Source organism: Hippocampus guttulatus, chromosome 3 (genome assembly GCF_054856545.1).
Source record: "Hippocampus guttulatus isolate MCC_2025c chromosome 3, RoL_Hgut_1.0, whole genome shotgun sequence".
Lineage (NCBI taxonomy): Eukaryota > Metazoa > Chordata > Actinopteri > Syngnathiformes > Syngnathidae > Hippocampus > Hippocampus guttulatus.
The window spans coordinates 26,364,934-26,389,501 of NC_141263.1; the positions used below are offsets into that span (position 1 = coordinate 26,364,934).

At 43.8% G+C, this 24,568-nt stretch overlaps 3 protein-coding genes across 5 annotated transcripts; 1 reads left to right on the top strand and 2 right to left on the bottom strand.

Moving 5' to 3' along the window:
* Positions 1-76: 76 nt before the first annotated feature.
* On the bottom strand, positions 77-3,483 carry rrad (Ras-related associated with diabetes). Its single transcript, XM_086108166.1, has 5 exons — positions 3,389-3,483; positions 2,875-3,276; positions 1,980-2,053; positions 1,684-1,888; positions 77-1,007 (listed from the first exon to the last, which is right to left on the bottom strand). The coding sequence occupies exons 2-5, from the start codon at positions 3,251-3,253 to the stop codon at positions 730-732; spliced, it is 936 nt and encodes a 311-aa protein (XP_085964292.1). The 5' UTR covers positions 3,254-3,276; positions 3,389-3,483; the 3' UTR covers positions 77-729.
* Positions 3,484-8,440: 4,957 nt separating this feature from the next.
* On the bottom strand, positions 8,441-10,394 carry LOC147208010 (ATP synthase F(0) complex subunit C3, mitochondrial-like). 3 transcript variants are annotated; one of them, XM_086107746.1, is made up of 5 exons: positions 10,324-10,394; positions 9,951-10,042; positions 9,409-9,480; positions 8,892-9,091; positions 8,441-8,791 (listed from the first exon to the last, which is right to left on the bottom strand). In XM_086107746.1, exons 2-5 carry the CDS (start codon positions 9,987-9,989, stop codon positions 8,677-8,679), a joined length of 426 nt encoding a protein of 141 aa, XP_085963872.1. In that variant the 5' UTR covers positions 9,990-10,042; positions 10,324-10,394; the 3' UTR covers positions 8,441-8,676. The 3 variants fall into 3 exon arrangements, with proteins under 3 accessions (XP_085963872.1, XP_085963873.1, XP_085963874.1); XM_086107747.1 differs by having other exon boundaries at positions 10,273-10,344; XM_086107748.1 differs by lacking the exon at positions 10,324-10,394 and adding an exon at positions 10,153-10,286.
* A 1,000-nt stretch (positions 10,395-11,394) lies between these two features.
* Positions 11,395-19,273, top strand: nsun3 (NOP2/Sun RNA methyltransferase 3). Its single transcript, XM_086107750.1, has 6 exons — positions 11,395-11,638; positions 12,919-13,022; positions 13,102-13,601; positions 13,916-14,070; positions 14,868-14,989; positions 15,559-19,273. Exons 1-6 carry the CDS (start codon positions 11,501-11,503, stop codon positions 15,887-15,889), a joined length of 1,350 nt encoding a protein of 449 aa, XP_085963876.1. The 5' UTR covers positions 11,395-11,500; the 3' UTR covers positions 15,890-19,273.
* The last annotated feature ends 5,295 nt before the right edge of the window (positions 19,274-24,568 follow it).

Sequence of the window (24,568 nt, forward strand, 5' to 3'; positions counted from 1 at the left end):
AGGATGTAAATTATAGCACTCAGTTTCACTGAACCAAAACATTTCTTGTGTTGCTGGAAAAACAAACAGACAAGAGTTTAATATGTTCATTTTAAATTTATTGAAAAACAAAAGTCAATATCGAAAAAGAAAACCTGAATGTCTACAAGACAAATAACATATTGCTTCAAAAACGGAACTCTGTGTTAAAGTCGGACTGTCGTTATTTTCTCTTTGTGCTGCAGCTTCGTTGAACTTGTCCGAGGCACGAACCTGCGTAGCGACCTTCAAGTCAATTCCACTCCAGACTACGTGTGACGCTTGATGAAAAATCCAAAATATAATTTTTGAGCATAATGAGATGTACGCATGTTGCATTCAGCATCCTTCGCGGTACAATTTCCACACGAGTGCCTGCCTTCCAGCAAAATTGGAACGGCCATCTTCGCAATCCATTATGGAAAAGAAAGGCCCGAGTAGGTTTCTCAACCCATGCTGATCAGATTATGACATTTTTAAGGCGGGCAAAATGAAATGGATATGCAAAGCCTCATGCACGTGAACACCATTGACATGATATGACAAGTCTTCTTTTAATCAAGACTTAGCTTTTGGTGTCTGGGAAAAAAAAACATGTAAAATATATTTCTGTACAGCTCAATTAGTCCGTTTGAGTTAGTGTTCAAATAAAAAACACACAGCGTTGGGTCTTCAGAGGCCAAAGAAAAGTCCATGTGTCCAATTTGTTTCTCAGAGAACCGTGAGGTCGTGGCAGGATTTGGACTTCTGCCTGAAAGCCATCTTCTTGTTCTTGCGGGCAACGATGCGGCCCAGAAATCTTTTGGCTTTTTTGCTGATGCTCTCCCTGCGCCTGCAGCTGGCCATGCGTCGAGCGTTCTCCTCTTTGCTGTCCTTCCTCAGGCGGATTTGCCGGACGATGCCCTCGAAGAGGTCCTGCACGTTGTGGTGGAGGGAGGCCGACGTCTCGATGAACTTGCAGTCAAACACCACCGCGCAAGCGCTTCCCTCTGGAATAAGAACGGAGGGGAAAACATGACTTCCTTGAGAAGATAAACATTGAGTCCCATGACAAGAAGGAGACAAGTTTCTATTAGCGGCGGTGGTTTTGTAACTTTTCTTATAAGTGTAAACATGGCCATGGCTTTAAATGGAACCATCTGTCTAAACCTCACAATGCAATTGTGCAGTGAGATTTGATCATAAGCCTCAAAGGATTCACAGGGACTGGAAAAAAAATACAAAAATTATATATACTGTACAGCGAGAGAGAGGGAAGGGGTGTCAAACTCATTTTTGTAGTGGGCCACATTGTAGTTACGGATTCCCTGAGCGGGCCGTGATGACAATTTGTGAAACCGTATACATTTTGATCAGCTCCTCATATTACAGATACAGTGCACCACAAATAGGTGGATAACTAGTTTTGAAACCAGAAATCAAAAATAATGGTTGCCGTTGATGTAATAAGTATGCAATAACATTGCAGCAATATGTCCATGGAATGATAAATGACATGACAATTTTACATTTTGGTTCAGACTTTAGCAAGCATCGTGGAAAGGTTGACATGCTTGATTTGCTCTCACGGGCCACACAAAATGATACGGTGGGCCAGATCTGGCCCCCGGGGCTCGACTTTGACACCTTATTCGTTTTGCTCTCGGGTTAATGTTGGCGACTTACCATCGACTGAGACTTCTCTGGACCTCACCAGGTCACTCTTATTGCCCACGAGGATGATGGGAATATCTTCAGACTGTCTGGCCCTGCGCAGCTGAATCCGCAGCTCCGACGCCTTCTCGAAGCTGGATTTGTCCGTCACCGAGTACACGATGATGTAGGCGTCGCCCATCCTCATGCACTGCTCCTTGAGCCACTGGCTGTTGTCCTTCATAATGTAAAACAAAGTTGCACTTTTTAGCCTTACACGTTGGTGATGGATATGAATTTGTGATCGGGAGATTTTTCATGAACCTCACCTGTTCCCACATGTCAAAGAGCACAATAGCCGATTCTTCTTCATCCACCACAATACATCTGTCATAAGTATTTCCTGAAAAAGAGGAGAAATCATGTGTTAGACCAATTTTGCAATGTATGTTGTGGGAGTGATCACAGCTGGTTGTGTATGGACTGTCCTTTGACAACACATTTTGCTGGGTGTGTTTGTTGTCCACTACTGTGATATATTTGTGACATCTGAGTGCATCTCTGGTGCCTGGCTGGAGATGGAAATAGCAATAAATCGATAAGTGTCCACTATTGCGTGCAGAAATAAGAAACCAATCCATCAGAGCAAATTTGCCATCACGCATTCGCACGATTGATAGATGCCTCTAGGCAGCCATTTTCTCTTTCGCTTGTCTTGTTTAAAGGAGAGCAAGGAGCTGGAGTTGATTTCAGCTGAAAGGCAGTCGCCAATCAGACAGGGCATATTGGGGGAAAATGGAGAACTTTTTTTTAACCAATTTTCTTTTTCTGCAAATGTTCCAATTGACAAAATGATCGCTCATTGAATTATTTTTTTGAACTCTGATACTATACAACAAAATTAACTGCCCCCCCAACCCCCTGTTCCGTCAAAAGAAAACCTTAATTCACACTTTCACTAAGTGTAACCTGCACCCACACTCCCTGCAAGTCAAGCGTGAGAACCAGTACAACTCTTATCTATCGGAAAGTGCAGTTTGCCTTTAAATGGATATGGGCTCTTTCTCATGTCACAAATCTAAAGCAAAAATGAAGAACAGCGCGGTACGACTAAACGCTGGATATGAAGTATCAGTATATGAAGTGACCTCTGGTGAAGTCAAAGGGCACGATAAACTCGCTGTGGAATGGATGGCGAGTCATCCTCTGCGTGCCATCATTTACCTGCTTCATCGCAGTCGTGACCAGCATCCTCAACTCCGCCAAAGACGCGCGCCAGGCTCGACTTGCCCACGCCGTGCTCCCCGAGGAGAACCACCTTGTGCACCTGCGAGTCTGTCTCACTGCCAGTGGAGATGACCGAGTCGGACGAGTCGGACGCGCAGCTGCCCCGGTGCTGGTCGCTCTGGGAGTGCGAGGTGCAGCGCAGCAGCTTGGACAGCTCGTCGCTTTGTCCGTTCGCGTGGACGGCGGTGGTGGCGCGCAGGTCCCTGTCGTCCACGGGCATGCTTCTCCGGTGCAGGTGGGTCATGTTCACGGGGAAGGGGGTGCTACCTCTCCTCTTGTCCATGCTCCGCAATTTGTCGCTCTTGTTCAAAGTCATTGCTCTCAATACACCTCGAGGACCTGTAGGCACACGGACCAAGTCTTATTGGCGTCATCCACTACGTTTGCACAAGCGTCGAATTGTATCTCATATTAAAAACAGCGACACGAAAAAGTGTATCAAATCACTTACAAGGTGGTGCCAATAAATCCGACGACGTCTGGTCAAGTAATCCTGCTGTTGTGTCTTTCTCTCAGTGTCAGCCGCTCACTGTATTTATACAGAAGCGAGGGCGACGTCAGAGGGAATCGCTGCCCATGCTTATTATAGTGGTGCGTCATGGCAGCATCACAGAGCGGAGGGGGGTGACTGGAAGAGCGGAGGAATTTCCCTTCCGACAAGCCAAATGGAGCATCCAACTCCTACGAGGGTATTTGTGAAGGGAAAGCCTACTAAAAGCAAGAGGATATAAATATTTAATTCATGGGGTAAATTTGGAGACGCCGAGCGGCATCTCCTCGCATTGAAAGATGTGCCGGCAATCCATAAACTGCAGTTGTGCGCGTGAGTCATCCATGAGCACCATCAGCGCATGTACAATGACAACAAAATCTGAGCTTTATTGGCTCTGGTCGAGAATAGAATAAGTGTGCAACGTATACCCGAAGACAGCGGCAAATCGTAACACATGACGTTTTTGTAATGACATGTTTTTGCCAAATGTTACGTCAGGCCGGCGAGTCTCATTCCATCGCTACTACAACGACGTTAGGTACAGCGGCATAAAATACTGAAATCTTCAAAGAGTCGGCCTTTCCAAAAAAAATATCAATGAGTTTAGATCGACACTAACAGCAGTATGAACATATTCGTTTATTACGTGAGGGGCAAAATCTTTTCATCAGTATTCTAAGACGAGTGCAATTCCTGGCGATGCCATGAAAAAGTGGGCATCGTGAAATCGAAGACATAACATTTGAGGGAGCTCCATCTGGTTTACCGCACGTCTTGGCCAGTAAGATACGTCATCATTTTCTACAACTAACACGAGAGAGCACTGAGCGGTGGATGGAGAATAGCTTGCCATCGTGTGTGAGCCGTTGCTTCCCTCTTGTGGCAACATGGTAGACTACAGGGGACTTTTTAAAAAAAACAATGGAATTAAGTGAGAATAATCGAGCACATCTAGAACCAATTTAAAAGTAGATTTTTGGTGAAGATAGATCAGATGTCTCTTGGGTATTAAACTTGGTTGAATTTCATGTTATGGGAGCCACTTATAATCATTCAGGAGACAGAATGGGTCCCATGTAGTCTTGACACGGCTTGGGAATTACATCATGAATCCTTGAATCAAAACACAAGGTAGGGCGGCTACTCCTGTAATAAAATTTTTACTGTTCGTAGTGTTGTCGGCAAAGGTGGTGCCAATGGGGTGTGTGGGGGCGGGGGGGGGGGGGGGAGATGGTCCTTCTCTGGAGGAGAAGTGCGCGTGTTTGGACATGGCGAGCCCAACTCCATGGAGGCCCGTTGGGGTCGTTCCTAGGTCTAGTCCTGGTTTGGGCAGTCCGTTTTTTTTTCTGATCGGTTTCGTAACAATACATTTCTCCTGAGTGGGTTGTTGGCCCTCTGCAGGATAGGCGGGTGATGGGGCTGCCATCTTAACGGCGTAGCAACACACCGCCGGGACCTTGTTAGTCTGGAACCTCCCAGGAAGACCGGCTCGCCAAGCGAGGCCGTACCTGGAGCAAGCTCAGGACGGTAACAGTCTCCGGATCATTGGAACACACAAGCCTCCTTGCCACGACAAGGTCCCACAAGGAGGAAAAATAACCATGTACACCGAAAGTAGCAGGATGAAAAAGTTAGGCGTTTGGTTCAAAGGTTGTTTTTTTTTTTTAATTTAACTGATCGTCATTTTAGCTGAAGACAAATGTTCAAAAGACTTCCATGTTTACATTAGCGATGTACACCGAAGGTAGCAGGATGAAAAGGTTACGCATTTGGTTCAAAGGGTTTTTTAAAAATGAAATTTAACCGATTATCATCTTAGCCGAAGACAAATATTCAAAAGACTTCCATATTGACATTAGCAAGGTACACCGAAAGTAGCAGGATGAAAAATACACCGTATTTTGCATCAAAAAGATAAAAACTGATTGTCTAAATTAAAGATAGAAATTAGCTCTTCTGGCCCTAATCTTGGCGTTTGTAGGCGACTATCCAAAATAAATCACAGTCACCAAAAAGCAGAGTAAGAGTTACCTTTACCTTGTCAGACGTGTCAGTTGTCCACCACAATAAAATCGATCCAAAATGCTGAGGAGTGAAATCATGAAATGTTTTTTCTTTAACCGATCATAATTTTAGCTGAAGACAAATGTTCAAAAGACTTCCATATTTACATTAGCGATGTACACCGAAAGTAGCAGGATGAAAACGTTACGCATTCGGTTCAAAGGGTTTTTTTTCAATGAAATTTAACCGAGTATCTACTTAGATGCTCACTATGCCCATATTTTGTTGAGTTCGTTCGATTATGAACAATGCAAAGAGCAGACCCCAAATGCAAGAGCCGAACACAAAAGGACAATTCCCCCGGGGTTCGATTGGCAGTTTAGGCAAGCAACAAAGGCAACAATACCGAAAGACGCGAGGCAAAAGTAGAAGATTTAAAACAAACGACTTACCTGGAATCAGCGACGTAACATCAAAGCGCAGCTAACAAAGTTGCCGAGGAAGTTAGCTCGATACATATAGTAGCCGGCGCAATCAGGACGAACCAGGTGCAAGGGCGGGAAGAGACAGTCTGGAGCCGGCATGCACAAAAAGTGGGAACGGAGTAAAACAAAGGAACGAACTGACGTGACACAACAGTCAGAGAATCTGGATTTTGCGCCATTTCGCCGTTTGCACTACTGAACGTCGGATTTATATTTTCCCCATCCAGGTCAAGGTCTTCTTTACTGTCAAGTATGCTTACGTATGACATGCAGCATCGATGAAATTTTTCCTCTCAATCCTCAGTGCAAATATGCATGCAAACATGCTGCGCATTAAACGCACACAGCTAAGAAGATAGCAGCTACACTGTATAATCAGATTTCACCCCGCGTTGCTGCCATGACCTACCATAAACTGCACAGAGTTTTTCAGAAGGAGTGAAGGCCAATCTACAACTACACTGACATTAAAACCCTTCTTTCCCTCAGTGCTTCTCAATTATTTTCTATTACGCCGCTCAAACAAGAAGAAAACAATTCGTGCCCCTTCCACCACTCTCTGTCGCCACGACAATTATCATTTATCGATAAAAATTGTTATAAGAACACGTCTGCATTAGTGTATCCTTATTAGCATTAAAGAAAAGAAAAAATAAATAAGTATTGTTCACTTTACAGCAAAGAATAACTTTATTGACATTGTTGAGGGTTTTTTTTGTCTGAAAAGAAAATATTTTAAATGCATCAATTAGCTTGAAAAAAAAATTACCGAGTTAGACAGAGTTAACACACCTGTCTTTTCTCGTCTCCCATTGTAGTCACAGTGAAGCCAAACCCTACACATGCTTCGTCAGTCATACCTCGATTTTAGAACTTCTCTGTTCTTGACCAAATTGGTTTTAGACCACAAAATTCCTCGGATTACGACCGAAAACCGGTTTCGCCCAAATTATGCAAACCCAAAAACGCCACTTGACTCCTCTTGCCTTCCTTACATGAGAAAGTGACGCGTCCCGGTGTAGTGTAGCGTTCATTGTGAGCAGACGTGTATCTTGTGATTTGCACAAATCTGACTGTTTTTATGTTATTTCTGCTTCGTGTATTAGCCCCTAATCAAATAACACAGTTTCGGATTTCGAACAAATCGCTTTTCGACCAGCCTTCAGGAACGGATTATGGTCGAAAACCGAGGTTTGACTTTCTTTTGTGTCATTATCTTTGTCTCTCTCCACCTTAGGTTTCATCTAGTCTCTTGAGGGTTTATTTAATGCACTTCGTATTGCCTGCTCGTTGAAAAAAACCCTAAAAACTACACTGTTGAGCAGTGACTCTTAACCTCGGGAACCAAACCAGTTCATATGCACGTTCACTGAACGTGAACGTGCATATAAACGTGAGCAAAAAATAAAATGAGTGTTTTTTTTAAAACAAATTCAAGACCACATTTATTAAAAACAGAAAAAAGTCAATAAAATCACATAGCATATGTATAGTTTTTTTTAAAATTGTTTGACGTACTACCACGACAGTCACACAGTGACAACTGAGCGAACCTAATTTCCTGCAACACTGATTGGACAACCAATGTCATGTGATCATCTGCAGCCAGCGATGGACAAGCGGGCGTGTCATAACTAATTGACATCTTGAGTCAGGTATGACTTAACCTCCATGGCAGAGGCTCCGTCGAACCCCAGAGACCAATTCACCGAACCTCTGGAGTTCGATCGAACCCAGGTTCAGAACCACTACTGTAGAGCTAATACTGTACTCCCTGCGCCGTCTCTGACAATGACGGCGCCACTGCCATCTGCTGTCGTAGATGTGCAAGTACTGTATACTCTATTCTGCAGCAAAAAAGCATGTTCCCCAGAGTCACACGCGCCCCCACTATTTGAAAAGGACTGCTTTAACTATCGAACTTTATTTTATTTATTTCGAAGATTAAACGAATCACATTTCACAATCAACCTTGCCATTGGATTTTTTTTCCCCTTATACTTGCCCGGCCACCGCTGCAATTTGCAAGTTACACATTCCCAATATAATCCATCCATCCATTCATGCCACTCATCCTCACGACGGTTGCGGGCATGCTGAAGCCGATTACAGCTGTCTTCAGCAGTAGGCAATCACAGGGCACACACAGACAAACAACAACCATTTACACTCACAAACACATTTAGGGGACAATTTAGAGTGTTTTATTAACCTACCATGCATGTTTTTTGGAAAGTGGAAGGAAACCGGAGTGCCCGGAGAAAACCCACAGGCACAGGGAGAACATGTCAACTCCACACAGGAAGGCCAGAGCCCGGAATCTTGCCGCGGACCTCTGCACTGCGAGGCGGACGTGCTGACCAGGTGTCGGACGTGCGCCCCCCCCCCCCCCCATAATTTTTACTGTTAAAATTATTCCTTCTTATTGCCACGAGAAAACAGGATTTCCTAGTTGAGGGTGACATCTATTCTCAGTTCTTGAAATTTCTCACAACACAGCAATTAAAATGCCCACACTGAGTTCACAGATTCAATGTTTTCTTTTATGAGATATTTAACAAAAAAAAACATTTGACTAAATATACAATGTAATAGCAAACACCATTACAAATGGTTGCTTTGCCAATTGCTCACAATTATTACAGCCAATGAGGACTAAGCACCATGATTGTGTTCTTGTACCATTAATGGAAGTGCAGACTGCTCATTCTTGGTAACATTGTGACACGTCCCTGGTTGTAGATTGCTTGAAATGGGTTACATGGCAAACAGAATGAGAAACGCAACCATCAGACAGAAGAGACCCATGGCTTCGGAAAGAGCAAAGCCCAGGATGGCGTAGGAGAACAGCTGCTGCTTCAGAGAAGGGTTTCTGCGGAAAAAAGGAAACAGCATTCATGTATGAAGGATTAGGGAAAAAAAGCATCCCGCGTTTTTATTTACACACCAACCTATAAATGAAGATGGTTTACCTGGCATAGCCAATAATGAGGCTACCGAACACTGTCCCAATCCCGGCTCCAGATCCCGCCACTCCCACAGTGGCAGCTCCAGCTCCAATGAACTTGGCAGCAGTGTCGATGTCACGGCTCACCGTGCTGGTCTGAAATCCACGCAGTGCCACCTGCTGCTGGGAAGCGGCGTTTCCCCGGGGTAGGAGGAGTGCGGCGGTCTTGAAGATAATAGACGAACGCATAGCAGAAATGATGACAAATGTAATCTTTCAAAAATACAAAACTAGTGTCATTTGTGTTTGCTAAAATCCATTCTTATCCTGTTAGCTTTTCCGAAGACACGCATGCACACGCACACGCGCGCACACACACACACACACACACACACACACACACACACACACAATGTTATGTTGTTACCAGGGTTCAGTCTTGGAAATTACACCAATGCTGTTACATTGAATTTTGTACACCAAGTTCCATCTGATAGACATGACATGAACACAACAAACTTTCCATATTGGCTGCTGCTCACCTCTGCCCTCTTGGCATCTGACACTACAGCTGCTGACAGTGGCCTGTACAGAGCCTGGGATCCTGCACGGACCTACATAAAGGGGGAGAAAGAATGGTATGGTTTATTAAATCAGTGATAAAGTAAAATCATGACTCATCTAATAGAGGCCTTCATAATTGTCTATACATTAAACCTGAGTTGCGCAACAAGTCTGACTAAAGTAGTTATGTGCACATGAATTTTAGTGATGACTGATCAGGGTTTTCGGGTCTGAAGTGATGTAAACGTATTTTTTTTCTTCCATAAAGCGTTTTAGACTCCCCATTATAAAAATCAAATACGCCCCCTTGAGCAAAAATGTTTGCCCAAATTTGTTTTGATAGCTGGTCAGTCTTCCTCGTCCTTGTTCACACAGGCTAACTTTTTTGCAAAGGGTCATTGACAGACCCTAGCAAGTTGTTAGAACAAATGTTAACAACATCAAACTAATGGATTGGCTCCTAAAAATGCCACATTCACGCGTACACGTTGTCATTCCCATCCACTTTGTCGAGCCTCACCAGAGAGGGCGTTGAGACGAACTTAGCACAGGCATACATCACGACAGGACGTCCTCGTCGGGTCAAGCACTGGAGCCGGAGGTGATTAAGATCTGCGCAAAGACAAACGAAATCCATTGAAAACATCTCAAGGTGCACATTCGTGGGACAGCGAAGGTAACTTGCAACGGGATATGAATATAAGTGCAGAGCGGCCACACACGAGTAAGGTCAGCGTAGGGTGCAATCGGAAAGGTGTGGCTGCCAACAAACAAGCTAGTGGAACACAACTGAACAATGTCGCTTGTTTGAAATTAATACATAGCGCAGAGGCGACACGTACTTTTTAAAGAGTAATTTAAAACGCGGTGTGACAGGAGAGATTAGCCCTTACTAGTGACGAGTGGAGGTCGAAAGCACGAGAGGACTGCACATGCGCAATGTCCCTGTGTTGGGTTGACTTCCGGTTTGTGAGCGTGTGCGTGTGTTTAATACAGTAATTCTTTATTTAATAATCTGTCAATAGTATAAAAATACACGCAACCAATAATAATAATAAGAACAAAAATGCCAGTTATCTACTTTCGGTGTTATTGGCGTTCTCTTACATGTGCGCATGCGTGTCAACAAGCCCTATTCAAGAAGCGGTTGACAACCCATTGAGAAACCACAAGTGAATATCACGGCAGGTTGAGCGCATACAACTTTAGCCACCATCTTGAACCGTGAATTTCCTGTTTTTGGCTCAAATAAAATCATCATAACATCGAAATCTTTGCCGATTTCGACACGGTTTGGGCTCAGTAGTGCAAAATGTAATATGAACAATATGAACAATATGTGTGTAATATGAACAATAGTGTAATATGAACAATAAACAATTTTGATGAAATAACGTATTCTCATTTTAATTGGGTTACATATATTGAAGTCCAATCAAGCATTTAAGATAAGATATCCTTTATTATATCCCACACTGGGGAAATTTAATACAATAAATTAACAATGGGTAAATATGCAACTTGTTTATTTGACTTTTTATGATTTCATTTACAAAAACATCAATAAACCAATTGATAAAATAAGATAAAATAATAATAAAATTAATAAATGCATTTAAATGAACCAAATATATAACAAACGGCCAAATTAATGAGGCAGACGTCACATGAATATTTATAGTGTATTGATAAATCAAATTTTGAATCGTAGTCCTGTATTCATGCATAATTGTAATTCATCAAACAATTTCATCCAACCATTTTCTTGACTGGCTGTCCTCATTAGGGTCATGGATTTTCGGCCGAATGTGGACCACTTTTTCTTGTACTTTTTGTGTGTGTGTGTGTGTGTGTCGTGTACTTGTACCGTACTGTTATACTTGCTCTGACAATGTGAGTTGCGCCACTTTATTATCTAGTCCACGTGGTGACGCTGTCTACTGTAAAAGGGCACACTGACAGTCAACCTTTGGAGTAGAATAAGAAACGGTGACATTTCCGATGGTTAATATAAACCTTTCTTGTTTAAATCCACCCTGAGAATTTCTGGGGTCTTCATGGAGGAATCAAATGTTTCCTTATCCAGCGTACCTACGGAGGATATTACACGACAGAAGTTGGATTCTAAAGCCCAGGCTTCTGTGTTCGTCAGCTGACCGCGATGTTGTTCGAAAACACAATAAGACAAAACAAGCCTCCAGCCCACAGGTAAACAAATCACGCTGACTTCTCGTCTGTTCCTGGAGACGCTTATCGTCCCTCTACACGTGTCGCTGTTATTATTTGACAAGCCGACGGTTGGTACTCGCTACTCATTTATCATGCCATATATACAACAGAGAAGAACACATTTGTTAATTTCAAGCGCGTAAGCGTGATCACAAAATAGGTTTTCAAAACACATGCAGTTTCTGCATCCTGTGTTTCAAACTTTGTCCCGCAGATATCGCCACTGCATTACACCTTGACAACTGTAAACGTAAAACCAACTGACGTAAGCAATAGCCCGGTTAAAAATTGAGAAATATTCCAAGTGGAGTAAGCAAAATAAATACATACACAGACAAATAAGACAGAAAATGATTGCTGGTGATTGGCAGATCTGCCAATCCACCCGGCACTTAATCGTATCATGTTTGACACGTGGCACACGTTTTTTATTTGTTTTTGTTGGGAGTGCACTCTACCACACACAAAACTGTTACAAATATTTCTATCGTTGCTAACATTTTTGACAAAAGTCATTTTATAAGTTCTTTAGGTCTGTGGTTCTCAAACATCTTACACAAACTATTTGACAGCCTTTATCATGATCAACATTAAAATGTGGCGTTGGAGACCAACGTCTTCATTAAAAAAAGCATGAGAGGCTTTATTTCTAAAAAGTACATAATGATGTAACTGTAATCCGCTGTAACAGTATCCACAGTTAATGGAAAACCTTAAATTTTCCCTCGGTGTGACTGAAAGCACAAATGGTTGCTCCTCTAAGTGTGCCTTGCGATTGGCTGGCAAGCAGTTCAGGGTGACCCCCCTCCCCCCCCACCCCCTCTACTGCCCGAAGACAGCTGGTGAGGATAAGTGGATTATAAAATAGATGGCTTTTTATTAAAATACAGTATATCCTTATCAAGATTAAATGCAGATACTACTTCGACAGAGAATCTTTTACATACCGCTAGAGGGCGCTCGCTGACCACTAGTGGTACTAGTTCCAAACTTTGAGAATGTCAGCACGAGAAGACGCTTGCATAATAATGCATTGTCCGCTATCCAGTCAGTTTAGGCAAAGCAATTAAATCCCAATAAACAATTTACTGTGCTTGAGAATGTCAAATTATGTATTTGTCTCCTCCTGTTTGGGAATCAAATCAGGTTCAGAGGATGGATGACTCATCCCTGTACAAACATCCGGAGTGCTTTCCTTGTAAAATGCTGCTTGTCGAGTGCATCTAAATAAGAAACTCTTGGCATTCTCTTCGCAACAGGTAATCAGAACAAGTAAAAAAGAGCGATCCTCATGCCAGCTCATTTTGGAGCATTTTGACCATCAGTACAGCGAACAGCTCGGGGACTTGTGGGCATCTGTGAGGTTAGTATAGTTGTCGATATTAGTGCGCTGTTTTTATTGCCCTCAATTTTTGCTTACTGCTTCGGTTTCTGTTTGACAGATCTGTGCTGCTCGACCCTGCCTCTTGGCAGTACGGGATTTTGCTCAACCGCTTCACCGTCGCAACAGACGTCAAGCGTGTCCTCTTGTCAAAAGGCTTTTCCACCCTACTGCCTCAGAAAGAAGCCCTGACATTGCCTGGTGCTTTGCGCACTGTGTTCGATGCTGACTGCCAAACATCCAAAGGGTCTCTCTCCAAGTGTCCAAGCGATAACTCGCATCTCCGACTTGACAACGGTTCTCGAGCTCCCATTCAGCAGGCTCAATCAGAAGCTCGCTTGGGTCCGCCCTCCTCGCCGCTGCAGTGTTACATCCACCCCTTTCCACTGCGTTTTCCATCGCAGGCTCACAGGCCCGGCCAGCTGAAGCAGTACTACCTCCTCAACGCCGCTTCCTTGCTCCCGGTGCTCGCTCTGCAGGTCCAAGATGGAGAGAAGGTTTTGGATCTTTGCGCTGCTCCCGGGGGCAAAGCTTTTGCTATAATGCAGTGCGCTACCCCAGGTGACTCTGCTTTTACTTAAGCAGCCTTTTAAAGAATTAATCCTCAAACGGAGCCGCGCGACTCTAGTGCAGCACAGTTTGTTCACTTAAGGAAAGGCCCACCTCAGGAAAAAAAAACACATCAGAAATGTGAGGGTTACATTTTCCATGACGTGCAATATATACAGTTGTGCTGTGCCTCAGAAAATGAGAATGTTGCGGCAACGGGCATTAATCGAAGTAGCCTCATTCAAAAAGTGAAAAAATAAATAAAATAAATTCCTACCACATTTCCACATTCATCTTTTTTTTTTTTTCCTCTAATTGCTTCCCAGCCTTCCTATGCTGTAATGAACCCGATCGTCATCGACGCGACCGGCTGACTAAAACCTTGGAGTCTTTCCTGCCGCGCTCGGTGAGCAGCCGAGTGGCTGTCTCGGCCCAAGATGGACGGTCCTTTGGGCAAAGTGAGGCGGGGATATATGACAAAGTAAGCAAAGCGCTACCGTTGTGATTGCACAAGTACAGTAGATTGTTTGAGACAAATAATAGCCACCAACGTTAAAGTCAGTCGAACAAATGAAAAGGATTTGTACAGTGAGACTAATAATTAAGATCAGATGTAGTCTTTTAGCATTTACTATTTTTGTTTTTTCATTTGATAGTGCTCATGTGTCTTGTCAAGGTCAATTCAGAATTCAATTTTCACTCGGCTGCATATTTTTGCTCCACGGCACACGGAGGATCAGACCTAACATGCAAAGAGAGCATTCATGTTATTATTATTGTATTCTGATATTTTCACGACCTTAATTAGCTTCATTTTAATTTTGTTTTGAACTCGGGAGACGTTCTTCGACAACAATTTCCACTTTCAAACCCACAAAAAGTACAACCACAGTAATAAAAATTGTGAATTGATTACCTCTCTCAAAAGTGTCACCGGAAACTACTTTGCTTTATTTATTCTTTTGGTTCCTGGATTGGACCATATTCTATTTCGCAGGTATATTGATTGCAGAGGTCTTGTATCATCAAAATGCTGCATGCGATTGCATTTACTGAGGATACAGATCTGAGCAAAAAAAAAAAAAAAGGAGACGGGAGCAAGAAGCAAGCGCAGTAGAAATGCGCTGGGTGGGTTCCGATTGGGTACGGGGTGTCATCCGTTGTCATGTCTGGAAGCGGAGCGCGGCTTTTCCATCGCCTTTCCAGCAATGGAAAAGCTGGATTAGCAGCAGAGCATGAACAACATCTCACTTGCATATGTCGCCGTGTGTGTGACAGGTCCTGGTTGACGCTCCTTGCTCCAATGACAGGAGCTGGCTGTTCTCGTCTGCTGGCCAGCAGGTGGAACAGAGGTTAAAAGAGAGAGGCAGGCTGCCGCGGCTCCAGGTCCAACTTCTACGGCAAGTTGGGGACGTCTCCCGAGTCTTCTAACGTTTGATTTCCCAGACAAGGGTTGTACTTTTCCAACTACTTGGCTTGTTTCGGTCCGAATGACAAATCATTTTGCTGTGTGCATGGGAATCCCATAGGAAGGAGGACGGTTTTATTTATTTTTTTGGGTGAGGGGGGTGGGTGAGTAACTGAGTGAAATCACATTCGAGCCACTCAATTGTAATCACTGGCCACGAGGTTAATCAAAATAATTAGAAAGACGTCAGAGAGGTAATAATTTAACGTAATGTGTTTATTATTGAAGTTGAATTTTGCGGCACTGCATCATACTGAGGGTTTTTTAAATATTCATCCACACGAGTGAGAATATTCCAAAACCGCTCTCAGCCCCGATGCGTGACAATCGCACCGCGACAAACCACAATGAGAGAAAATGAACCTTTGTTGTCACTCGTATCGCCCTCCCGCGAGACGCACGTGACGCTACGGTTGGTAAGCGTCGGATAAAAATGTTATCAAAAAAAGTTTGCTGTCAGAATATTTGTCTTGAAGTGCGCCGTCGATCTTCTCCCCGCAGCTCTGCGCTGTCAGCGGTGCGTCCGGGGGGCATCGTGGTCTATTCGACATGCACCATGTCCAGCTCGGAGAACTTTGCCGTGGTTGAGGCCGTGCTCAAAGACTGTCCTGAAGCTGAACCCGAGGACCTCTGGGAGGAGATTGCTCTTCCCTTATCGAGCTACTTCACATTTAGCCCCGCTCACCGCGGACTGCTACCTAACACCCGATCCGCGCGGCCAGAGCGTGGCCGCGTGTCCTCATATGACCGCCGTCTGGGCATCCTAGTGGTTCCCCAGCCTTGTAAAACCTGGGGGCCGATGTTTTTGGCTCGGCTGAGGAAGAGGAAATAATGTGTCTTTTGCAGAGAGGGCCTTATCTGATTACATTATTTTAATTTTTTTTGCCTGCTTTCCGAAAAGCAAAACATTGACATCCGACTTGTAATTCACAAGTTCACTCATTGACCTTTAACAGAGTTCCAATTCCCCCCACAATGCAATGCGTCAAAATTTGACGTGATATCAATCATGTCGGGACGCCGTTGCAAGTATTCCCTCGACTCTCAATTACAGGTGAGCCTCAATTGCAGTTTCTTTTTGTTCACGGCTGCTTTTATTTGATCATTCAACTAAATTTAGGTGATGATTCTTGAGGGTGTGAGCCCTCCGGCAGCAAACTGAGGTCCACTTTTACCAAAACAAAGTGGAAACGGTACTTTGGCAAATATGTTTTTTTTTTCTCAACATGTCCTCTCATTCTAGCAGAAAATGTAAGAGCGGTAATCATGTCATGAAGTTAAAGCTCCCCTGCGCTGTCCTACACAAAATTAGCAGCACTTTTTAAGTACCACTACATCAAATTATACACCCTTCAACAAGTCATCAAGTTCTATCATCCCCCAGAAGCTCATTACCTGAATGCTGTCATGCCAGAGTGGTCAGTACAACTCTTAGCCGGCTGAAAATGCTCAGACCTTAAATGTTCTTGAATGCGGCGTACAACCGCCTGCGTTTTATCTTCTCAACACTAAAGTGGCGCGGAGTAGTGTGGACGAGGCCAAGCGATCCCACTTTGGATAAGCGACCAATACGACGCGTTGATGGATGCGCGCCCCCTGCGTGTGGTTGAGTCACGCCGTTCAGATTTCATGCACGATAGCCCCGAGGAATTGAGAATGAGTTTGGGAAAACGTGGCGGTTATCTGTAATCCCCAATCCGAGCAGCCGACCATGGCTGGCGTAGCCCCCCCCCCCCCCACACTATAAAATCTGCCTGGCAACTAATTGGATTGAGTGAAAAAAAAATACAGAAAGAGGTTGCAGTGTTTACTAGGAGGCTAATTAGCATTAGCGACTTGCTTTCCCAGGTTAGCTTTTTCAAGTTTGGTTAATTTGAGTTGTCTGGGCAGTGTTCCCCCCTCCCCGCCTCCTGTTATGTCGCCTACCTAAGTGGATGGTGCCCCAGCCATTTACTTTATTGCATTTTTGGACCCTGGAGATAAAGCAGAGCCGACTAAGGAAACATTACACTGTGGCGGCTACAATATCCCCCGCACCTGTTCCATCTCCCTTCAATGGGTGAACGCACACCACTGAGTACGTTTCCATGGTTATTTTTATTGGTCGTTTTTGCTGACCCTCTTTGAAATGCAGCTGCCGGATCTTATCGGGGCACGTCTTAACGCAAAGGCAAAAGATACGGAGATGATCTGAGGCGAAAAGCGTGGGTACAAAAGGGTCAGCCATCTTGCTGACCTCTGCGTGAACTCGGGTTTGTTGATGTTCCCCATGTTGCCGCGGTTCCTCGAGGGGGGAATCTCTAAGCAGCTTTTCCTCCACTTCAAAGAGAGAGAATATAGGCCTGCTTTGCATAATCAGGTGGGGAACAGCTTTTTGCCAGAGAGGCAGGAATTAATTTGTGGCACCGCCAGATGCAATCATTAACACCCTAGTCATCGACAATAACGAGAGGAGGAGGGGAAATTAGAGCAGGAAATGTAGTTTGGGTTCAGGAGAACGCTGCTCACAATCAATTGAACGCTGCCGATGAAGTTAATTTGTATTGCTCTTATTCCTTCGGATAGTTTTTTTTTTGCCTGTGTGTTATTATATAAGCCTACGGTTATACATTTTTTTTCTAACCATTTTCTTGACATACTTGGGATGATTTGAAAAGGAGGTGGAGCGTTGGTGTGGATCCCGTCCAGGAAAAAAAAGATACATTTTGCATTATCAAAAGTCAAATTCAGATTACCATGTGACGATTTTCCCCCCTAAACTATGTACATGTATTAAAAAGAACTATTCTCACTATTTACTATGACGCTTCAAAGTTAGCTCAAATGCATTCGCCGGTTATCCTTTGATGTTTCGGCAACTTGATTTGATTCTGACTGAATTGATCAGGCAAGGCACACGCTTGTCGATGGGAGGGGCCACTTTCGACATTTGTTGCATTACAGGTAGCAGGGTAGAGCGTGCGGCGTGGGCGTTTTCTGGCGGTGGATGATAAGCAGCGCGCTGCCCCCACGGCCGTAGACATCTACGGTCCCGCCGTCCTTGGAACCTTCAGTTTTGATCCTCTCTCTCATCTACCAACAACTTCTCACAACATGTGTGACAAGAGGGATGAATACACCCGTATGCTAAATAGAAATATAAAGGGAGCGCTTCTGTAGTATGATTAAAAGAGAGTGGGGAAGTGTACAAACAAATTGTGCAACATGGTTGGTCCCCTTGAGTGCAGGGGTCACCATTTTTAAGCGGGAGAGCCGCTCCTCCGGCCAAACTGAATAAGCAGGGCAAGAAAAGTCGAGAGCTCGATGGAGCTCCGGCGTTCTTCTGCGGAAATGGAAAATATCCATGCGGCCATTTACCAATGTGACCTTTATGACGGAGTGCCCCAGACCAAAGCCAGTCGTCATTAAAAGGCGTTTGATTGACAGATACGCAGGCAAAGAATGTTTTCTGAAACCAATACTGAACTCTTTGACATCAATTCTAAGTGTCAGATAGGAAACGAGGCCGCCGAGTGCTGCCATGGTGGTTTCAAAAAAAAGTTTTGAATAAAGAACGTGAACGCCTAGGTACATTTGAACATGAATAACATGGCGGCCAATTGGTGTAATGCGTCTCCCTCACAGCTCTGACGATTTTGGTTCAACTCACGATTCCTGTGTACCACTCGGACTTGATCGCCAATTCGGACAATTATTGCCTATTGAGAGCTTTCATGAAAGAAGGATGATGAAAATGATCGTTCCCGAAACGATCGTTAACTTTGGATTCTTTCAACTGGATGGTGATGCATCCGCATGCTGAAGACCCGCATATCTCCCTCACATCCTCTTCTGTGATTCGTGTTCCTGTTTGACTGGCTCTGGGATTGAGTGGCTGTTCAGGAATCTCCCAAAATTCCTGATAGCCCCCCACACCCCTGATGTTTGGTTCAGACTTAAATTGGCCATAGGTGTGAATGTGAGTGGGAATAGGTTGTTTGTATGTGTCCTACACTGATAAAATTGATGAATTGAATTCTCCCAATTTCATTTCATCAAATGGGGGCTCAAAATGAAATCATCTGCATCCAGATCAATTTTTTTTTAAGTCGATGTTTTTGTTTAGTGTGGGTGCCAGCTCACCTGTGACCCTCATCATAATGAGCAGTATAGAAAATGCCCAATGAATGGAGGTGACAGCTCATTTATTTTTCTTAATAAACCATGTGAACATAGATTTGAAATTATTCCGGCATGGTTGGACAAGATACTCTTTCAGGAGTGGTGGTGCTTTGGAAGCTCAATAACACCATCAGTGAAGCTTAAAAGAAATCAAACGGAAGTTAACGAGTGACGCAAGCTGATCAGACACACTTGGGGTTCGGTTCACGGTTTATACTTGTCTGCGACGAACACGATATGGGTGATAAAGTTTCAAAAGCGTTGTTGTTTGTCTGTCAATCCCAACGCCCCCCCCCCCCCCCCACCTGCTCCCCCCCAGTCAGTGAGTAATGCTTGACTCTAAGTATTCAAGTCAGTGGATGTGCTGGACAGTTAACAAGTGGCCTCATAGATTTACAACATTTCAGGGCACCCATCATTCTTTTCAAATGTCGTCATTTGTCAATATTCCATCAGTGGGTGTGAGAGACAGAGCTCGCTTCCGGTGATTGATTGTTACACGGCGAACCTCGGAGGGGAGAAACAGCAAAGAATCAATAATGATAGGACTCGATTCGCGCCGCATTTGATTTCTGACTGTAAAAACACCGACCAGAGTTATTCATGAGGCCATGTTAATTGCCAATAAAGGACGCTTTAGCTTTCCGTGCCATTTCGTCGTCAAAGACCACCGGGGGGGGGGGGGGGGGCGTCATACGAGCGCCACAAGCTTAGACAGATATATGATGAATTAGCGGTGTGACACCATCACATCCGAGGATGCTGGATCATTTTTAATTTAGTGCTGAGGGGGGGAAAAAAAAGCCACAATAGGGTTTCGGTTTCAGGACAACATCGAGCACTGTTTTGCTCTTCTTCCCTTGGAAGCAAACATTCCTCTTGTGTTTTATTATTGAGACATCAGGTAACATCAATGTCAGCGCTGACAGGCAACGCCAGAGGAAAATTAATGGCGAGGAGCGAGAAAGTTACTGATGCAACTTCAAGTTCTAGGAACTGAAAAGACAAACCCCCTCGGTTGGTGTCTGTCACATCCGAGACGCGCACGCACACGAGTGCACAAAATAGACCCCCAGATTCTTCATTTTGCCGGTCTATTTTATGTCGAACGGCCACCATGACTTTTCGTTGTTTATAAGTTGAACAGACTCACACCAAGGAAAACAAAAAAAAAACAACTGCACATTTTTAGGTCTGACCAGCAAAATGTTTTAATCAGAATCAACACGGAATCGCTGGAGTGCTTTCGAGTGTGAGCCTGCCTCCTTAATTAGCATAATTCAGGCCTACTTTTCCTCCTCCTCTGCTCCACTTTGCATTTCATTGTAGGGAGAAGATGGCCTACTCTTCAATCTGCACTAAAAAAGAATCCAGGGAAATTCCTCTTTTTTTTTTTTTTTTTACTTGCTGTGGAAGAGCTTAGTATGATTTTGTTCCCCTCCCCAATCAATTTTGATACCTCAGTAGATGGATGGAAGTCTGGACCGAGGTAATCTGTCCTACCTTTAGTCTGCAGAGTCTGCGCTTTGTCTTCTCGTGCAGCTTTTATGGATGCGTTTTCTCTTTCTCTCTCTCTCTCTCTCTCTCAGTACTACATAAATCTCTGAGCACATGTTGTCAAGTACGACACTACAGTAACCCTCCCGTAATCAGGTGAGTTGTTTTCTGTTTATATTGTTGAAGTGAAGTGAAAACACAAGCGCACAAACAGAGCTATATCATCACCTTTGAGTCCGACAAGGGGCACACGTTGCCAGGTTCAGACTGAACCGAAAAATGTTTTTGGATTCCAAAAAGGCAGGCTCAGACAAAGCGTGATTAAAAAAATATATATTTATGAAAGAAAATCTCACTAACAAAGTGAAAGCTGAAATTGCTGGTCACAAGGAGCCGTGGAAAAACAATGTATGAAGCAAAAAGCGCTTGCAAAGGCAAAGTTTAATAACACAAAAACCATGATCAAGAGCAATAATTGAAAACCCAAAATACTGACAAATGAGGATGTATGAACAAAATGAGAGGTCTTTAAAAAAAAAAAATCACACTTGAAGCACAACAACAGCAAGGTCACTAATCTGACAAGGACCAGGCAGCTTGTCAGTCCTGAAATTCATAGCCAGGCTTGATGGGGAAACGCGGCGCAGGTGCGCCTGCTGGAGGGAAACGCCCTTCACTCAAGACAGAACATGACACATATATTGACTGCTCCTTTTTTTTTTTTTTCTTTTCTTGGGACCTCCTCCCAACCACTGAAAAATGACCTAAGTCTTGCATGGCCTCACACCTTGATTTTCAATTCTTGAAGTTTTTGTAAGAAAAACACTAGTCCGAAATGAAAGTTCACATTTAGTGTCATTTTCATTGCAAGCATGAAGGCTGGGCGCTTGACTTATGACGATCTCAAAACTTAATAATGGCCACTTAGAACCAAAGGCCACCCCTAATGATGTCAAATACATATTGGAAAAATGGGAACGCGATTATTAAGTGTGCCTTGTGTGAGCTTCGGCCATTTTCCTTTTATATCACTTAAATAGTCGGCAATCTACAGGTACTTCTCTCTTATAGCTGGAGTCCTTTTGAACCTTTTCTGGACCCCCATAAGGAGTCATGTTTGTAAGACATTAGCTCCACTGTAGTTTGACCTACAAATAACGTATGCATCCCCCGCCAAAAAAAAAAAAAGATGTCAGATGATGGAGTTCTTGCATCGGACTTTTTATTTCATTTATGTCATCCTTGCAAGCTTCAAACAGTCTTGGACTGGGCCCTCCTGGTGTGAAGAGAAAGGATGAATAATAGATTCTTAACCCTAAAGGGAAAAGGCGGAAAGAAAGTCAAAAGGGACTCCTTTGTAGACGGCAACTTTCAGTTGAAAGTTAAATGTTAGGGTGGGATGTAGTTCACAATTGAATTGCTGAAATTAGCACCATTTCCCTTCCCTAATCGATTCTATATGCTATATGTAATGTTTTATTAATCATTTAGACTGAACCCATTAATAGGTACACACAATTTAGAAAAAAAAAAGACATTTCTTTTGGCGCGATTTCACACACCGCACGCATGTACACGCCTCTCTAAACTGTGTGATCAGTTTTGCCAATCCTTTTATTTTTATGTTAGGCTGAAAGTATTTTCGTTTGACGTCAAAAGATGGAGCCGAGATGTGATGTCAGCATTTTGAATTTCTATTTTCAGTCGGTTACATCTGGACTGAATACACAACTTTACCATTTCTAAATATGAAAGTCTCTGGTAACTTAAAAAAAAAAAGATCCTTCACAATGCAGATAATTGCAGAACTGAACAAAGGAGGTGTGTTGCGAATATATATATATATTTTTTGATGCCCAGTCAACGGGGCTAGACTCCAGCTTACCTGCGACCCTTGCTAACAATAAGCGGTTGAGAAAATGGATGGATGGACATTGCCAAAGCGACAAAGGATTTCATCAGGGGCCAAGTCAATCTCCAGACTTCAAGCATGTGCATCGTGCAATTTAACTTGAATTCACCCGCCGTGCAAAACAAACAACCAAAAGATAATGGGGAGGGAACCCCCCCCCCTCCCCCCCACCCCCCAAAAAAATTTTGGAGGAGCCTCTCAGTTTAATGTGCTCTTTTACTGCTGTCATTAGATTTGGACGACACGAGACCATTTGCGACGGAGATGAGATCTTGAACTATTACACAAAAATGTGTGAACACCATTCAAATAAATAAACAGATGTCTTTTTGACGCTCCAAAATTCCATTAGGAATCCATTATTTCTACAATGATTCCTTCTCTGACAGTGTCAGATTATATGCTGTTGTTTTTTTTTGGGGGGGCGGGGGGGGGGGGCTTTTTGTACTAAATGACGCGTGGCAAAAACACCGTCAGGGAAATGCGACGACAGAGCAGGCTTCCTAATTCAACATAAGCACCATTTAGCTTCTCGGTGACTTCAATCGCAATCCGAAGCAGTTCCAGGAAGGAATTCTCACTTGAAACTTGAAACCATTTGCTTTCAACTCCTTTCCTCATTTCGGGCCATTCCACCAGGCGTCCAGACAGCCACGTAGTCCCTCCGTCACGTCGCATCGCCTTTATTCGCACGACCGCCAGTCTTTTCCGGCCTTTACGGTACAGCTCAAGTCGATGGCCTGGCATCCGTTTGGGTTTCTCTTTCCACAGTCGAACAACCCCAAATATACTCTATAGAAAGTTTTGTCCGACTGAGTTGTCAGCGCGCTGGCCATATGCATTCACCGGCTTGGCTCTTGCTATGTTTTTCACAAGGCGTACACAAGGTGACACGCGGCCAATGAAGCGCATAATCTGGAGTCAGCAAAGGCAAGTGGCAGAAGGAACATGTCTTCTCTTTATCCTCCCTCCCTGTCAGTGTTTTCTCCCTGGCCCCTTCTGTGCTTTCCCTTCCCTCTGTCTGCTTGTCACTAGGTAACTTTTCCCTTTTTCCTTCTTCTGTCTGTATCTCCGAGCACCTCTAGCCTCCCTGTCTGGCTCCGACAAAGTCTCTGATCTCGCCTGGGCCTCGCGGAGAGGCTGACGTTGACGTTGCCTGGCTTTTCTCTGCCCATTAATGTCTTAAGTCTTACTCGGGCTATGCGGCGCATTCTCGACTAAGACATCACCTCCCCCCCCGCGCTGCGCTCTCTAATGACAAGCGTGGCCATCTCCAAACTCAAGAAATCTCATATGGGCCGGATCTCGAAATTTTCCGAGAATCAGAAACACTAACTGCGCTGCCATTTTGTTTCCCTGACGCATCATAGGGAAAGTTGTTTTTAGGAGTCAGTTTATTCTCAGTCTTGGCCTCACTCTAAAAAAGAAAACCAGTGAAACGTGTGACACAAGTAATTTGCTGTTCTATAAATGCTTATAATTGTTCAGCCATTGATATTACTCAAAAACATGGTTGGCCAAGTTTACTTCACACTTGGCCTTTAAAGGATGCAAGTTGTATTTCCCCCCCCCTCCACAATTAATAGCGTAATTTTGAAAGTACTAGCTCTGAAAAGTTAAAACAATCATTAATGACAAAAAAAAATAGTTTTTATTAAAATATAGAATAGATTCCTACCGGCTAGTTATTCGCTTAGTCGTGAACACCCAGACGTTTTCCAATAATTCATATCAGATGAACATTTGCGCCCCCAAGAATCAGGCCCGTTGTCAAATTGGAAAATACAAGCAGCCGAGTCAACATTTCGGGGTCAAAAGGAAAAAACGTTGCCAGGTGACCGTTGAGGTAAAACAAACAGCAAAGTGACTTTTCTGATGTATTTTTGAAACGGCACATCTGGCTTCAACAAAGCCATCTCTCGCGCACTGCATTTTTCATTC